General features: G+C 59.0%; 1 protein-coding gene across 2 annotated transcripts in view; it reads left to right on the top strand.

Moving 5' to 3' along the window:
- TTYH3 (tweety family member 3) overlaps positions 1–13,691 on the top strand; it is a 33,915-nt gene extending 20,224 nt beyond the window's left edge. The window contains exons 10-16 of one of the 2 annotated variants that reach the window (XM_063667186.1): positions 393–485; positions 3,556–3,648; positions 3,855–3,991; positions 7,194–7,367; positions 7,833–7,908; positions 8,833–8,933; positions 10,558–10,693. In XM_063667186.1, coding sequence (XP_063523256.1) covers positions 393–485; positions 3,556–3,648; positions 3,855–3,991; positions 7,194–7,367; positions 7,833–7,908; positions 8,833–8,913 — 654 coding nt within the window. In that variant the 3' untranslated portion in view covers positions 8,914–8,933; positions 10,558–10,693. Of the gene's footprint in view, positions 1–392; positions 486–3,555; positions 3,649–3,854; positions 3,992–7,193; positions 7,368–7,832; positions 7,909–8,832; positions 8,934–10,557 lie in introns of both variants that reach the window. The other variant, XM_054494544.2, reaches the window with a different exon arrangement.
- The last annotated feature ends 3,823 nt before the right edge of the window (positions 13,692–17,514 follow it).

Raw genomic sequence — 17,514 nt, 5'->3', positions numbered from 1 at the left:
GAGCCCCAGGGATGCCTCTGTAGGGTAACCGTGTTCAGGCGTCCTGGTGGGGGAATTTGAAGAGGTCGGCCGCACCAGCTGGTCAAGCCCTGTAAGCACTGCCTGTCATTTCACCGGTAGCACGTGACCCTTTGAATCCTGAGGGCCGTGTGACTGTGCTTTGCTTGCTGGTGTGGGTGCGTGGTTGGCTGTTGCCACCTCAGGGCTCTGTGGTCTCTGGGTATGTCCCGGGGGAAGCAAGGGCAGGGAGTGCCCTGTTGGCCTGCAGGGCGGAGCCTTGATGGCCTCCCAGGCTGGACGCCTTGCTGGTGGCCCCACATTGGAGGGTCCTGGGGAGGGAGAGGCGGGCGGACCCAGTGGCACCCACGGACTTGGTCTCCTCTCTGGAGCAGAAGCTGTCGGGCAGCCACAAGGCGCTGGTGGAGATGCAGGATGTCGTGGCTGAGCTTCTGAGGACCATCCCCTGGGAGCAGCCGGCCACTAAGGTGAGGGGCTGTGGAGTAGGTACTGGGGCAGGCAGGGGTCGTCTTTTCTCAGCATGAAAGAAATTTGTGGTGCAAACACAGCTCAGGGCAAATTTGGAGACGGCACCATGCTGGCTGAGTGGGGACCTGGTGTTGGCTTGGGAGGTGTTTCTCTTTCCTCCTCCAGCCCTTTCTGCGTTAGGCCTCTTTTTTCTTCCCCTTCCTCTCTCCTTCATTCATTTCCCTTGGGAATTTTTGGTAGGTTTTAAAAATCATTTCTTTTGAGATGGAGTCCTGCTGTGTTGCCCAGGTGGGTCTCAGGTCTGGGATGACAGACATGAGCCACCACACCCAACTTTTAAAAAATAACTTTATTCTTTATTTAAAAAGTAATACAAGCTCTTTATATTTAAAAAAAAATTGAAGAAAATGGAAAGAGATGAGGGAAGAGAGTAACAGAATCAGATCCATTCTCTGGGTGAGTGCCCTGGGGGCATTGTGGAAATTTGAGAGGATTCTTGTTTTTCCCTGTAGTGTTCTGGGCCCAGGCATTTCTGCATTACAATATGTTAAAAAAAAATAAAATAAAATAAGGGCCCAGCGCGGTGGCTCACGCCTGTAATCCCAGCACTTTGAGAGGCCGAGGTGGGTGAATCACTTGAGCCCAGGAATTCAATACCAGCCTGGCCAACATGGTGAAACCCCATCTCTACTAAAAATACATAAATTAGCTGGGCGTAGTGGTACGCGCCTGTAATCCCAGCTACTCCGGAGGCTGAGGCAGGAGAATCACTTGAACCTGGGAGGCGGAGATTGCAGTGAGCAGAGATCACGCCACTGCACTCCAGCCTGGGCGACAGAGCAAGACTCTGTCTCAAAGAATAAAATAATAATAAAAAATAAATATGTCGCTGTACTCCTAATAAAACCGAAATCTCTTTGGAGGTGTTTGGTCCACCCATGGGGATCCCTGCCCCTGTGCACACCGCCCCAGCACTGTGGGTGTCTGTGGGCACAAGTGTGGGTCTCAGACTCCATTTGGGAGCAGCTGGCCCTTCTCCAAGGAGCTCTTCACAAAGATAAAAGCAAATAAATGTGTATACACACACAGGGCTGGGCACGGCACTCATGCCTGTCATCTCAGCACTTTGAGGGACTGAGGCAAGGGGATCACTTGAGCCCACGAGTTCAAGACCATCCTGGGCAACATAGCAAGACCCCATTCTACAAAAAAACACAAAAACTAGGCGTGGTGAAGCACACCTGTAATTCCAGCTACACGGGAGGCTGAGGCAGGAGGATTGCTTGAGCCTGGGAGTTCAAAGCTTCAGTGAGCTGTGATGGCACCAGTTCACCCCAGCCTGGGCAACAGAGCAAGACCCTGTTTGTCTCTCTCTCTCTCTCTGTATGTATCTGTATATATATATATAACATATATACACACACATATAAATAAAAATTAAGTAAAAAATACACACACACACACACATTGCTTTGATTTAAAGTTACTTTTTAGAATTTCTGTTACAGCTAGAGCTCCCTCTTGGTGTTTTTGCACTTGAGTGGGTAGGGAGGTGGATTCGTTTCCTGGGACCTCCATAGCACAGCAGCCCAGACGGGGCAGCCTCCGCAGCAAACATTTATCATCTCACAGCTCTTGGCAGGGCTGGCTTCTTCTACGGCCTCCCTTTTGCTTGTAGACGGTGTCTTCTCCCAGTGTCTTCGCAGGGCCATCCCTCTGTGGGTGTCTGTGTCCTGATCTCCTCTTCTTTTTTATTTTTATTTATTTATTTTTTTGAGACAGAGTCTCACTCTGTCGCCCAGGCTAGAGTGCAGTGGCACAATCTCGGCTCACCGCAACCTCTGCCTCCTGGGTTCCAGCGATTCTCCTGCTGAGTAGCTGCGATTACAGGTGCCTGCACCACACCCAGCTAATTTTCCTCTTCTTATAAGGACACCCGTCACATGGGGCTAGGACCCACCCATGTGACCTTGGTTTACCTTCAACACCTCTTTAAATGCTGTGTCTCCAAATGCAGCCCCTTTCTGAGGTCCTGGGGGTTAGGACTGCAACACAGGAATTCTGGAGGCACCATTCAGCCCATAACAGTAGGCTCTATTATCCCGAAATCCATTTCTTTTTTTTTTTTTTTTTTTTTTTTTTGAGACAGGGTTTTACTCTCTTGCCCAGGCTGGAGTGCAGTGGTGTGATCTCAACTCACAGCAACCTCCCCCTCCTGGGTTAAGTGATTCTCCTGCCTCAGCCTCCTGAGTAGCTGGGACTACAGGCGTGCGCCACCACGCCCAGCTAATTTTTGTATTTTTAGTAGAGACGGGGTTTCACCATGTTGCCCAGGCTGGTCTCCAACTCTTGGCCTCAAGTGATCCACCCGCCTTGGCCTCCCAAAGCGCTGGGATTACAGGTGTGAGCCACCGCTCCCGGCCCCAAAATCCATTTCAGGATTGTAGTGGGTCCTTAGAAAACGTGCCGTAAAAGGCAGCAATGGGCCCAGTCGCTGCTCCTGTGGAGTTGCTGTCAGCCTGGCAGTGTTTCTGTGCAGCCGTTTCTCCAGGCATGAGACAGAGCTGGTGGTGTCCATGCACAGGTGCACACACATGCACACACATGAGCACCGGTGAGCACATGGACACATTACAGGACTGCGCTCACTCTGCATGGAGAGTTTTGTCAGTCAACATGAGACTTTTCCCTTGTCTTTAACTGTTCCTTGAAATAATACTTTTAAAAGCAGAGCAGGTCCGTGTCAGTAGACACGTGGGGGTTCGCTGTTTCTCCCATTACAATAAAGGTAGGTCTGTCTTCACGCAGTGGCAACCACACTGGGCAGGCGCTTCCGGGTCCTCATGTCCTTGGTGGACCCCATGGGTCTGGGGAGGGGCCTGGGGTCGCCGTTTCTCAAGGCCCAGAGTCCTTGTCCTCAGGACCTGCACTGAGACCCGAGGGTGGGGGGTATCTCAGTCTCAGATTATGGGGTGGAGGGAGACCTGGGGGCTTCCAAGATGGAGCGAGGCTGGCTCAAGGTCCCCCGTCCAAATGAAGTGCTGACCATCTGTGGTGCGTGCCCCCCAGGACCCCCTCCTCCGCGTCCAGGAGGTGCTGAATGGCACGGAGGTGAACCTGCAGCACCTCACCGCCCTGGTGGACTGCCGCAGCCTGCATCTGGTGAGAGGCAGGGCCTGGGACAGGGCCATGGCAGTTTGTAGGGTGGGAACAGGGGAGCAGCTGCTCGGGAGGACGGGGACCCTCAGCAGACAGTGGGTCCTCAGCCCTGCCTCTGGGGGGCGGTCCAGGCCGCCATGGCTGGGCCTCACGCTGCCCCCTCCACCCTCCCTGTCTCTGGATCCTGTCATCTCGTCCCGCGGCCTCAGGACTACGTGCAAGCACTGACCGGCTTCTGCTATGATGGCGTGGAGGGCCTCATCTACCTGGCCCTCTTCTCCTTCGTCACAGCCCTCATGTTCAGCTCCATCGTCTGCAGCGTCCCGCACACCTGGCAGCAGAAGAGGTGAGGGGCCCCGGGGGTCGCGGGAGCTTGCCCCAGGCCACGTGGCATGCAAGACGCTTCAGGAGCATGCCTTTATGGACACCCGTGTGCCAGTCCCAGAGGTGAGGGACAGACACTTCCTCACCTCGTGACCCTCCCTAGGCCTCTCTAGCGTCTCTGAGGCTGCTGGTTCCCAGGTGAGCATCCTCATTTCACAGGAGGAAAACAGCCTGGAGGAGCTCCCGGCCTGGGTTGCAGGAGTCCGGAGCAGGCAGCGGGGAGGACTGGGGTCTCTTGCCTCCCCAGACTGGCTCTGTGCCCTATGCCCTGAGAACTGGCCTCAGACTGTCTACTCTGTACTGCCTCCCAGGCAGGTGTCCCCCACCATGGGGTGCAGGTGCACGGAGCTGTGGGGGAAAGGTCAGTGGTCCACTGTGCAGGCTTAGCTCTGCCAGGGGTAGTCCAGGTAGCTGTGGCCTGCAGCTAAGTGACCAGGATAGAAGCCAGCTCCCCTGGAGCCACTATGTCCTTACCTTTGAAGTGGGGGTCCTGGCGGCCCCTGCCTGAGTCTCCCCATTCAGTACTGGGTTGAGTGGTGTATTGGGGTGACAGGCTCCTTCCCTTGCCGGGGCTCCTATGGCTTATCTTTGAGACCTTCACCTCCCCTCCCACTTGGACTGTGGCTGCTGCTTGGTGGCCCAATATGGATGGCAGGTAGCTCAGCTCAGATTCTTCGCTTTGTCTGGATTTCTATTATTTTCCTTTGTGATGGTGATGGTGATGCTGCCAATGATGATGGTGGTGGTAATGGAGGTGGTGATGGTGATGATTGTGGTGCTGATAACGGTGATGGTGGTAATGATGGTGATAGTGATGGTGGTGCTGATGGTGGTAGTGATGGTGATGGTGGTGGTGATGTTGGTGATGATGGTGATGGTGGTGGTGATGTTGGTGATGATGGTGATGGTGGTGGTGATGTTGGTGATGATGGTGATGGTGGTGGTGGTTGTGGTGATGATGGTGATGGTGATGGCAGTGGTGATGATGGTGATCATGATGGTGATGTTGGTGATGATGGTGATGGTGGTGATGGTGATGATGATGATGTTGGTGATGATGGTGATGATGATGTTGGTGATGATGGTGATGGTGATGATGATGACGATGGTGATGATGGTGATGGTGATGATGATGACGATGGTGATGATGGTGATGGTGATGGCAGTGGTGATGATGGTGATGGTGGTGGTGATGTTGGTGATGATGGTGATGGTGGTGGTGGTGATGATGATGATGTTGGTGATGATGATGTTGGTGATGATGGTGATGGTGATGATGGTGATGGTGATGGCAGTGGTGATGATGGTGATCATGATGGTGATGTTGGTGATGATGGTGATGGTGGTGATGGTGATGATGATGATGTTGGTGATGATGATGTTGGTGATGATGGTGATGGTGATGATGATGACGATGGTGATGATGGTGATGGTGATGATGATGATGGTGATGGTGATGATGGTGATGGTGGTGATGATGACGATGGTGATGATGGTGATGGTGATGATGATGACGATGGTGATGATGGTGATGGTGATGGCAGTGGTGATGATGGTGATGGTGGTGGTGATGTTGGTGATGATGGTGATGGTGGTGGTGGTTGTGATGATGGTGATGGTGATGGTGGTGGTGATGTTGGTGATGATGGTGATGGTGGTGATGGTGGTTGTGGTGATGGTGATGGTGATGATGGTGGTGATGGTGATGATGATGACGATGGTGATGATGGTGATGGTGATGGCAGTGGTGATGATGGTGATGGTGGTGGTGATGTTGGTGATGATGGTGATGGTGGTGGTGGTTGTGATGATGGTGATGGTGATGGTGGTGATGTTGGTGATGATGGTGATGGTGGTGATGGTGGTTGTGGTGATGGTGATGGTGATGGTGGTGGTGATGTTGGTGATGATGGTGATGGTGGTGATGGTGGTTGTGGTGATGATGGTGATGATGGTGATGGTGATGATGATGACGATGGTGATGATGGTGATGGTGATGATGATGATGATGGTGATGGTGATGGTGGTGATGGTGATGATGATGATGTTGGTGATGATGGTGATGGTGATGGTGGTGATGGTGATGATGATGACGGTGATGATGGTGATGGTGATGATGATGATGATGGTGATGGTGATGGTGGTGATGGTGATGATGATGATGTTGGTGATGATGGTGATGGTGATGGTGGTGATGGTGATGATGATGACGATGGTGATGATGGTGATGGTGATGGCAGTGGTGATGATGGTGATGGTAATGGTGATCATGATGGTGATGTTGGTGATGGTGGTAATGGTGATGGTGGTTGTGGTGGTTGTGGTGGTGATAATGGTGATGGTGATGGTGGTTGTGGTGGTGATGATGGTGATGGTGATGGTGATGTTGGTGATGGTGGTGGTGATGGTGTCAGTGGTAACAAAGATGGCAGACATAGGGGAGTAGATAAGAGCATAGCCCTGGACCCACAGGACTAGATTGAGATTCTGTCTCTATCCTTGCTTATTGTATGATGTGGGCAAGTCACTTAACCACCCTGGGCCTCAATTTCTGTCATTGTAAGAGGACACAGCTGGAGTGTCGAGTGGGCACTCGAGCCACTGCATGTGAGGGGCTTGGCTGGTGGCCTCTGCGCAGTCAAAAGCTACCACTGTCCTGTTTCTGAAGTGCTTGCTGCCAGGCAGCCCACCCTGTGTCCCATCTGGGGCCTCCTGGGGCGTGGAGGAGCTCCAAAGTGCCAGAGGCTCATGAAGAGTGGAAGACAGAAAGCCAGAGGGCAGCAGGGCTAGGAAAACTGGCTCAGGCCACCCAAGGGTGCAGTTGGATCCTGCAGAGCCAAGAGGCACCCTAGCCTCCTGCACTCTCCCAGGAGGGGCCCTGCACTCTTCTTTCAGTAAGCAGCCAGCCAGCCTTGCCATGCACAGGCCGCAGTACAGGGCCTGGCACTCGGGTGACCACACAGGTCTCTTAGCACCCCACCTCACAAAGGCAGGGTTGGATGCAGAGCGAGGTGACCTGCCCACAGTCCCACATGTAGTGTGCACATGGCTGAGCCAGGACTGGAACCAGGAGTGTCTGTCTGCACCAGAACTGACCTCCGTGGGTCTGTGGCCAGCTCCTTCCTGCTGGGGCCTGAGCCTGTGCGGCGTGTCCCTCCTCACAGAGGCCCTGATGAGGACGGGGAGGAAGAGGCCGCTCCAGGGCCGCGGCAGGCACACGACAGCCTCTACCGCGTCCACATGCCCAGCCTGTACAGCTGTGGCAGCAGCTACGGCAGTGAGACCAGCATCCCGGCCGCGGCCCACACCGTCAGCAACGCCCCGGTCACTGAGTACATGTGAGTTGAGGAGGGCCTAGTGGGGCCAGCGGACACATCAGCTGCGGCTGAGAGCGTGGATCTGGGCTAGGGCTAGCTGGAGGGAAGGGGCTGGAGAAGGGGCGGCCTCCGGGCTGGGCAGCCCTGGCCTTGAGTGCCTCCTGCCCCAGGTAAACATGGTCCAGGGGCCATGGGGAAGCCACATGGTCACATGGAGGTTCCGTGTCCAGGGCACAAGGACATCAGGGCCCAGCTGCATGGTGGACAGGTGGCTCGGAGGGAGTGGACTCTGGCTCGGCCAAGGTGGGCAGGGGTCTCTCTGTGGGCCCTCTCTGAACCCTTTTTTACTGTGCTGGGTTCATGGGACCCCCAGTGAGAACGGATGTGCCCATCTGGGCACAGCTGGCCTACCCATGGGCTCCCCGACCTGCAGCTGGGACTGCATGGCCAGCAGGCACTCACAGCCTCTCTCCCCTCATGCCTCAGGAGCCAGAACGCTAATTTCCAGAACCCCCGCTGTGAGAACACCCCACTCATTGGGCGCGAGTCCCCGCCGCCCTCAGTAAGTCTTGGGGCAGGAGGGTGGATGGGGGGCTGCTAAGCCTTGGGGGTCTGCTGTTCCACTGTGTCGGTGGGCTGGTGTGGCATGTGCAGCCAGTGTGAGCTCTGGGGGCAGCTGTGAGCTGCCACCACCGGGGTCCCAGGTGACCCTTCCCAGCTGGGACCTCTCTGCAGGACGCCCGGCCTGAGTAGACGGGGCTAGGTGGGCCTGCCAGCTCCTCCCCGCTGGCCTTGGAGTGCCCTGGGGCCAGAGTGGGCAGCCTCGGGGCCAGCTGCCCAGTGCGTCAGCTCTCAGGCCCTTTCCTGGGGAAGGAGAGCGGGTGGGCGGGCAGATGTGGCTCCACTGCGGCCCTCCCAGCTTGTAGGCACAGCCCTGCACCAGGCCCTCCCTGGCCTCTTACCCGCCATTCTCTGTGCCTTCTGGACCTGTGGGGTGCCACCGCTCCAGTTCCCAGGGGCCCCGGCCCTGCCTCCTTTTCTTTTTCTTTCTTGAGTCTTTTCCTGAGTGTCCACCCATGGCTGTTCCAGCCCAGGCCTGGTGTCCCCTCTGACTTCCCAAGTAAGACACAGGCAGGAGCGGACAGGGTGCCGAAGAGAAGGAGCTTGTGGTGAAGCTGGGGGACCAGGGAGGGGGCGGCCGGGCTACCAGGACAGGGCTTGGGAGGCCGAAGGCTGCCTTGCTCAGAAATCCCCATCCCGGGGCCACTGTCGTGGTCGCCTATAGCACAGAGCTGGGCCTGGGGTGCCTGGGAGGGGCTGGGCCTGTGAGGTTCAGACCATCCAGGTGCAGGCCCAGTCCCGCTCGGCTGCCCTCGTCCTCGCCATCCCACGGCCCACAGCCCACTCCTGGCCCCACACCCTGGCGTTGAGGCCGCACTCTCTCTCTCTCTCTCTCCTGCACCCCACCCACCCCGGGCCCTCCTAGCGCTATCTGGCTGCCCTGGACTCTGGCAGCCACGCGGGCTGGCAGTTTAAGCCCATGGACAGTGCCCGAACGCTGTGGTAGCTGTGCCCTCAGAGCGACAGGTACTGACCCACCGGGTCCCCCATCCCGCACGGCCACCCGCCTGCGCCTCCCGCCTCCACCCTGTACTCACTGCCGCCCTCCCGTCGACACTGGGCTGGGGCTCCATCTGTCCGGCTCCTGTTGGCAGGGCCAGCTCTGAGCGCCACGGCTCAGCCAGAGACTTCTAATGCCGGCTCTGGGCCCGCCAGCCTCGCAGTGGGGTTGGCAAGTCCCCTTCCAGGCTCCCCCTGCCCAGCTGCTTGGCCTCTGGGGACTCTGCCACCAGCTCCAAGTGGCCCCAGCCCCTTCTGTCACCTCCCAGTGAGGAATCCATGCACCCAGACCCCTGTATGTCTCTGGGCCCCTGGGTATGTGGCCAGCAGGCCCTGCCCTGGAGGCACCAACTGCGTGTCGGGGGCGTGCACACGGACAGGCGTGTGCCGGCGAGCACGCGAGCTTCTCCCGCTGGCCCTACGGTGGTGCGGGTGCCTGCTTGGGTTCCTTCAGGGGTCTGGGCGTCAGCCCTGTCCCGTCCAGTCCCGCCCCGTCCCCTCCCCTTGTGCTGCATGTCGGTGGAAGGTGGAATGGCGAGGCTCCAGGCCGTGTCTCCTCCCCCCACCCCCTCCGTGTCGTCCCCACAGGCTGCTCGAAACCTTCTTGGTGTCCCAGGAGGGCCCTTGGGGACCCGGGGAGCTCTGTGCCTCTGAGTCTGGGGACTGTGGGGATGGGCCTGGGGCCCTGGGGTTCTGGAGCCCGCCTGGGATGGGAGCCGGCCTGCCAGGTCTCCTCACTGCCGCCGGCCCCTGACACGTGCCAGGCCTGTGGGTCCTTTGGCCTCAGCACATGCCTCGCACATGTGGGTTTCTCTGAGGACACACATGCACTCTCTTCCACACACACGTGCACTCAAGACCTTCACACTCCTGGCTGGACGAGGGCACCCACGAGGTGCAGGCCAGCTGCAGAGCCAGGCACACGGCAGCGCCCCCTGCAGCCGCCTCTGTTCCTAAGTCCAAGACCTCCAGGAGCCCACAGTTGGGTCCCCCACAGGAGTGGGGGGCTGCATTGCTCCAGCCTCCTGTGTGGCTTAGGGGGCCCTCCTTCCATGGCGTGAAGGGGCAGAGTAGCCCGGGGGATGTTTTGAGGCTGGGGCCTCCGTACTCCTGCGTGCTGTGGCCTGGCTGTAGGAGGACCCGGCCCTGAGCCTGGAGGAGGCCTTGGCCCGGCCCTGGAGGGTGGCTGGTTTGTGTCCTTCAGGTCCTGGGTGCGTAAGGTGCAGGTAGGGCCTTGGAGCTGTGGTTCCTGGGGGTGGCAGAACTCTGCCTGGCCCAATGCCCAAATGCTGCTGGTGTAGGCATGGGAGGCTGTGTGTACGCCCCTCCCCAGAGGAGACATCCCCTGCCCTGAGCCTGGAGAGTTCGGGGGCTGCCCCTCCCTCAGCCTCAGCCAGGCCTAGAGCACAGGGCCCCCCAGCCAGCAGCCCGTCCTGAGCCCCTCCCTGTAGGCTCTGTCAGGGCACCCTGTACTGTCCCATTCTGCCCCCAGGGCTTCTGGCTCAGCCAAGTGAGGACCACGCAGAAGACGCCCCTGGCTGTGTGCGCCATGCAGGGTCCCTGCTGACGCCTCCCCCTTGTCTCCCTCCAGTACACCTCCAGCATGAGAGCCAAATACCTCGCCACGAGCCAACCTCGCCCTGACTCCAGCGGCAGCCACTAGACCACGCGCGGCAGCCACCCACCCCACGTGCCAACTTCCCCTCCCTGTGCCAGCACTGCCGCTTCCACCTGGGCCACCCGCCGGACCCTCGCACGCCGTGCCAGGCCTGCCCCAGACGCGTCTGCAGGCCGCTTGCCCTCCTCTCCCCTCCCCGCAGGGGCACAGTGGAGACGCAGGGGCTCTGGGCCTGTACCGCCAACTCGGGTCACACCTGAACGCTGCCGCCAGCCGATGCCCCAGCCCTGCACGCCACCCACTATCCCGGCACGCTCCCTCTGCAGATGGCCGCTGCACCTACAAGCCCTGGCCGCACCCAACCTGTGCTGTCACCGCCCGGCCCTTCCCTCCACAGCTCTCCTTCCTGCCGCCTGGTACTTCTGTGGACCCCTTCTTAGTTCACAGGCACGGCTGGGACCGCTCTGTGCTGGCGCCTGCTGGCCACTGAGGGACAGGGGCACGTGCCACCTGCTCATCTCTGCCCTGAGGTCACCTCGTGGTCCCTCCACGTGCCCGTCTCTCTGCAGTGCCCTCCTCGCCCGTGCAGCCTGCCCACCCACAGGCTCACCCCTCCTGCCAGCTGCCAGAGGCTCCCTCCAGCAGGGCCTCTCTCCGTCGCCCCAGCTTCACTCCCTCCCTCAGCACCCGCCCTGCTGGAGGCCCAGCCCTCCATGGACAGCAGGGGCCACGTGGAGCCCGGGCCACTCACCCGCCACCCAGTGCTGGCCGCCTTCTTGGTGCCAAACCCCCTTCTCCCACCCAGAGACTGGGCAGCTGTGTCTGGTTCGTTCTTTGCACTAACCACATTTGTCATCTCTAGGGCAGGCTGGGGCTGCGGGCTGAGGGGGACTGCTTGCACCCCCTTCCCTCCCTTCTTGGTTCCATTTCCATCCGTGACAGGTACAGCGTCCCAGGAGCCCAGCCTGAGGGGCTGGACCCGAGCCGGCTGTGAACATCCCTCAGCCCCTGCTGTCCCCCCTTGGGACTAACCACTAACCTCACCCCCAAACTCCACGAGTGCCCCTGGCTGCCCCAGAGCCGGCAGTGTGAGCCCAAGTCCGGGCTGGAGCCAAGGCCGGAGCAGCTGGCTGGGAGTCAAGGCTGCAGTAGCGTTTCTTCATGGGGTGCTCCAGGGGGTGCCACAGACCGACAGGAAGCCCAAGGGCCTGGACACCCCTCCCCAGGCAGGTGCTGCCCCAGGAGGACTGTCCTCGGGAATGAACCTCCCATGGGCTTTGGACTGAGGTCCCTGTGGCCTCGGTCTCCTCCCCATGAAGTGGGAGCAAGGCTCCCCTATGGTGCTTTTGGCTTTAGTGTACGATGTTTGCTGTGCTTCCCGCCGTGGAGGGCAGAGCCACCCCACATCAGGATCAGACGTGCTGCCCCTGCCGGCCCTGGCCCCGGCCCAGCCAGCCCAGCCCTCGAGGCTCGATGCCTGTGCCAAGGCCAGGGGCAGCCAGAGGGCAGCTGGACGGCCACGTGCAGGGGTCAAGGCCGGGCCCCACAGGGGGGCGGGCCGCCAGCTCCAGCAGTTTACAGACGCGTGGCTCTTCCTCCCAGAGCAGCCGGCAGCTACCTGGACCGGAAATGTCCTCATCTCCTCCCTGGGGTCAGGCTCTGCCCTTCCCTTCCTCTGTGGACCCCTCCTTTCTTTGTGCTGGTGTCTGGGACCAAAAAGGGGGATACGGGAGGGCAGAGTGGAGAGGGGAGTCCATGGGCCTGGGGCCCCACGCCGGGGCGTTTGAGCGCCCCAGGCATGACCAAACCTCAGTGGAGGGGCCTCTGCTTCAGGCCCCGCCTGGCTGACATTCTGAGCCCCCTCGGAGGCCCCGCCACAGCCAACCTGCCCAGTCTTTCCTCTGGGCTTGACCCGCCAGGGAGCTCTCCAGGCCTAGGGCCGGGAGAGAGGCCTTGGCACCCTGGCGTGGGTGCCTGCCAAGCGCCCTGCGACCGCTCAGAAGCACAAATGCTGTCCATGGCCGCGAGGCTGCCTGCCAGGTGAATGGACATAGCGCGAGAGGCGGTGAGGCCGGGGCTTCCAGCCTCGTGCTGTCTCGGGACTCCTGACCGTGGTGTGCGTGTGTGCCCGTCTGTGACTTTCTACTCACCGAGGTTGAAGAAAGGAAACGGGGAAAATCAAAAGGGTTTCAAACCCCACCTCAGTAGGTGGAGGGGAGCGCCTGCCGTTGGTTGTATTTTTGTTCTGAGTTTCCGGTGCCGTGTTCCTAACTACTCCATCCCATGACCTCGCCACACCTACTGGGGACATCTGGCTGGCACCTGCTGCCGTGGCCAGCCCCCACTCTCACCCTGCACAGGGGGTCTCACAGCCCCCAGGCCCACAGCCTCGTTGGGAGGACAGGGTGGCCCTGGGGACAAGAGGGAGGAGCCTAGGGGCTTACCTCACTGAGAGGGCTCCCCAGCAGGCATCCACTACTCCAGGGGCCCCTACATGTCATGGCAAGGTTGGTAGTGAACGGGCCTGGTTGGGAGCAGCCCCTGGCTTGTCCACCCACCCATCTCACTATGCAATTCGAGTTCCAAGCACCATTTGCTCCTGTCCTGGGGCCAGCTCTGCCCCAGCCCTGAGATGGGTGGTGAGGCAGCCCCCTGGACCCCAGAACCCCAGTCAAGGGGGCAGGTGGGGGACCAGGGCCTCTCCTGTGGGATCTTTGTTTTGTGTTTAACCATAATGGTTGTGTACTGAACCACTTCATATTTGTTATATATAATATATATATAATCTCCTTAAGACTCAGCCTCCTGGTTTACCCCCCCCCCCGGCCCGGGCATCTGACCTCCCCCACCCCAGTGTGATTTAACATCCAGGAACTGAGGCCTGAACCATTTTGCATTTCCCCCTCCTCCAGCCTCCGTAGGGCCATGGCTGTATGTACTGTCGCTGTGTTTTTTTGTTTTTTTAGAACTGGGTTTGGGGGCTGATTTTTATTTCTTTGGGGGCTTTATTTTTCTTGGCAAATACTAAAAATCTCGTCAGTGTAATTTCTGTGGTTTCTATTCAGCTTGGGTTTCATGTTTTAAAATAAAGAAATTTTAAAAAACAAGCCTCTCTTCCTGAGCTGCTTTGGCTCCTGGCTGGTCGCTGGTAGGGAGTCCACGGCTCCAGGCAGGGGCACTGGGGGAACAGGGGGACACTGAGGGTGGGGCCGACCAGGTCAGCTCCGAGGGGTCGGCTGGGCGGGGCCTCGTGGTTGCGGGCGGGGCCTCTCGGGGTTGTGGGCGGGTCTTCAGGGGTGGGCGGGGCCTCAGAGTGACTTGGCGGGGCGCCGGGGACAGGCTCTCCAGGCATGGGGTGGGCGGGGCCTCTCGGGGTTGTGGGTGGGGCGCCGGGGAAGGCTTTCCAGGGATGGGGTGGGCAGGGCTTCTGGAGTGAGTGGACGAGGGCCTTGCAAAATGGGTGGGCAAGGCCGGGCGCGGTGGCTCACGCCTGTAATCGCAGCACTTTGGGAGGCCGAGGTGGGCGCATCACGAGGTTAGGAGATCCAGACCATCCTGGCTAACATGGTGAAACCCAGTCTCTACTAAAGATACAAAAAATTAGCCGAGCGTGGTGGCGGGCACCTGTAGTCCCAGCTACTTGGGAGGCTGAGGCAGGAGAATGGCGTGAACCCGGGAGGCGGAGCTTGCAGTGAGCTGAGATCACGCCGCTGCACTCCAGCCTGGGCGACAGAGCGAGATGCCATCTCAAAAAAAAAAAAAAAAAATGGGTGGGCGAGGCGCTGGGAACGAGATCTCGGGGCACGGAGTAGGAGGAGCCTCTCGGAGCGAGTGGGCGGTGTCTCGCGGGCTCAGGGCGCTAGCTCAGGACGTCAGCTCAAGCGTCGCTCAGGGCGTCGGTGTGCAGAGCAGCGATGGACCCGAGGGTCTGGAGCTGGGAGTGCTGATCCGATCGACGTGGTGAAAGCCTCACTTTGCTGTCTGGACCATGCACTGCCAGGGGCCCGCGGGGACCGGGATAGCTGTGCAGAGGCCCCACCGGCCCTCAGGAGAGGTGAGGGTGCCTGGCCAGGAGCAGGGATAATGGAGGCGTCGAGTGGCCGGGTTGGAACAATGATGGGTTCCGGGCCGAGCTCTTCCTGAGCCCCCAGTGCCATCACTCCCCGTCCTTCCAGAAGCAGCACCGAGGCGGGTTCCCGTGCTCCCCGGGCTGGGGGTCTTCTGGCACCCTTCCTGGAGGCCCGTACAAGGCCCACGTGCTTCAAGGACCCTCCCCACCCCACGCTCCTGCTAAGAAGCAGGCTTGGGAAGGCACATAACCCTGTAATAACACACCCACCTCACAGGGAGATGTTAGGACCTCCGAAGTTGGGGGAGGCCCCCTTTTGACCAGCAGAGCACAGGCTTGGAACACAGGTGGCGAGGGAGCCACCAGGCCCAGCAGAGGACGCTGGGGCTCTCTGTGGCTCCCAGCTCTCAGGGCACCTGTGGGCACCTGTGTATGTGGGTGGGGGGGGGGTGTCCGCTGGGCAGGGCCCCTTCCTCCCGCCACCAGCACACACCAGCAGCTTTGCCCAGTGTGCTTGGATTTGACCGTGGCTGCTCCAGGATGGGACCCAGGACAGGCCGGCTCTGAAGGAAGGCTGCCGAGCTCCCCATAGTGGGGACGCCAGAGCTCTGAGGCTTCTGGGAGTCATGTGATAAGGGACATCTGGGGCTAGGAGCCCATAAGGTGAGAACCCCAGCCTTGGAGCAAGAGCCAGCAGCCACAAGGGAAAGACCCCGGGCATGTCCTACCCCTCTCAGATCTCAGTCCCTGTCTCTCTATCAGGAAAGGTGGAAAACAACATCCTGGTTCCTAACAGGGCAGGGGAGGGAGGGTTGGGGGGGGTGGGACGGTAGGGGGCGGGGCTCATACCACTCATCCACTCACCAGGCGGGTATTTCTAAGTCCAGCCAGTGTTCTGGGCACTGGAGTGCGCCCAGCGAACCAAAGGACAAAGGGCTTTGCCCTCAAAGAGCTGATGCTCCGGTGGGAGAAAAACGACAAAATTAACCAGATGACAGAACACGTGAGAACGTGCTGCAGAAGAAAGATCGCGGTGGAGGGATCGGGAGGGCAGGGACGGGGGTGTTGGCCAGCTGCAATTTCCAACAGTCAGGAAATTCTCCCTGGAAAACTGGCAGCCAACAGAGACTGCTGGAGGCCGGGAAGTGCATGAGGTCCCCAGTGTTGCTACTGCAAAGCACAGCAAGCTCCGTGGGCTTAAGACAACACACCATCCTACTGTTCTGTGGGCCAGAAGTCTCCACGTGCTAAAGCCAAGGTGTTGGCAGGGCTGGTTTCTTCTGGAGGCTCTGGGGGGAGACAGTCCAGGGGAGAGTCCATTTCCTTGCCCTTTCCAGCTTCTAGAGGCACCCACATTCCTTGGCTGGTGGCCCCTTCCTCCACCTTCAAAGCCAGCAGCAGACAGCACCACGTCGTCTCTGGCTCTGACCTCGACCCCCCTGCCTGTGATTACACTTGGCCCACGTGGGTAACTTCCAATCATCTTTCCATCTCAGGATCCACAATTAACTCATGTTTCCAAAGTCCCTTTGCTTTGCCATGCTAAGTCTGGGGGTGAGGACATGGACAGCTTTGGGAGCCATTATCCTGCCTACCATGGGAAGTCAGGTTTAGTTGTGAGGCTATCTGAGGAAAGCAGGTTCCAGAAGAGAGAACAGCCAGTGCGAATGCCCGGAGGCAGATGCATGTCTGGTGTGTTCAAGCCAGGTGAGGCTGGCCAGAGTGGAGAGAGCTAGGACGAGAGTGGGTGGCTGGAGGTGGGAGAGACTTTGACATTGAACCAGAGGGAGGTGGAGCCATGAAGGGTCTATGAGCAGAGTGGCATGACCTAACATTCTTTTTTTTTTTTTTCTGAGATGGAGTCTCACTGCGATGCCCAGGCTGGCGTGCAATGGTGCAGTCTCACTGCGATGCCCAGGCTGGCGTGCAATGGTGCAATCTCACTGCAACCTTTGCCTCCCGGGTTCAAGCCATTCTCCTGCCTCAGCCTCCTGAGAAGCTGGGATTACAGGCACCCGCCACCACACCTGACTAATTTTTGTATTTTCAGTAGAGACGGGCTTTCACCATATTGACCAGGCTGGTCTCAAACTCCTGACCTCAAGTGATCCGCCCGCCTTGGTCTCCCAAAGTGCTGGGATTACAGGCATGAGCCACTGTACCCGGCCCCTAACATTCATTTTAATAGGATTGCCCTGGCTGCTGAATTGGGAAGGGGACAGAGCAAAAGTGGGAGACCAATTAGCAGACTGCTGCAGGGGGGCAGGCGAAAGCTGTCGGTGGCTGGGCTGGGTGCAGGGAGTGATAAGAGATTGGGTTTCGGAGGGTAACACCAGCAGCATTTCCCGGCAGACTGGGCATGGGTGTGGGGCTTGGATCCAGCAACTGGCTGGGGGTAGGGGGGTAGGGTATTGTCATAAATTGAGATGGGGAGGGCACATGATTGGGTCAGGGGAGGTCAGAGGTCCAGTTTGGGGAACGTTGAGCCTATTAGCCATCAAGGGGTATGGGAGGGTGGTGGGATGTAGTCTCTGGGGTTTGGGGGGAGCACTGGACTGGAGATGCTTTGGCAATTGGGGTCTTTGGCATGGATACAGTGTTTAAAGCCACCAGCCTGGGTGAGATCGCCAAGTGGGTGGGTGTCAAAGAGGAGACAGAGGACCAAAGACTGGATCTGGGCACCCCCCCTCCGCTCACCTGGTGTTCAGAGTCTGGGAAAAGAGGGAGCTGCAAAGGAGAGGGGAAGGGGTGAGCTGGGAGGAAGCCCAGGAGAGTGGGTGTCCTGGAAGACACATGAAGACAGCAAGTCATGGAGGGATGGAGGACCACGTCAAACGCTGCTGACAGTCAAGCTCGGCGAG

Source organism: Pongo pygmaeus, chromosome 6 (assembly GCF_028885625.2).
Source record: "Pongo pygmaeus isolate AG05252 chromosome 6, NHGRI_mPonPyg2-v2.0_pri, whole genome shotgun sequence".
Lineage (NCBI taxonomy): Eukaryota > Metazoa > Chordata > Mammalia > Primates > Hominidae > Pongo > Pongo pygmaeus.
Note: the sequence above shows the minus strand (reverse complement) of the source record. Positions and strands in the feature narration are given on the sequence as shown.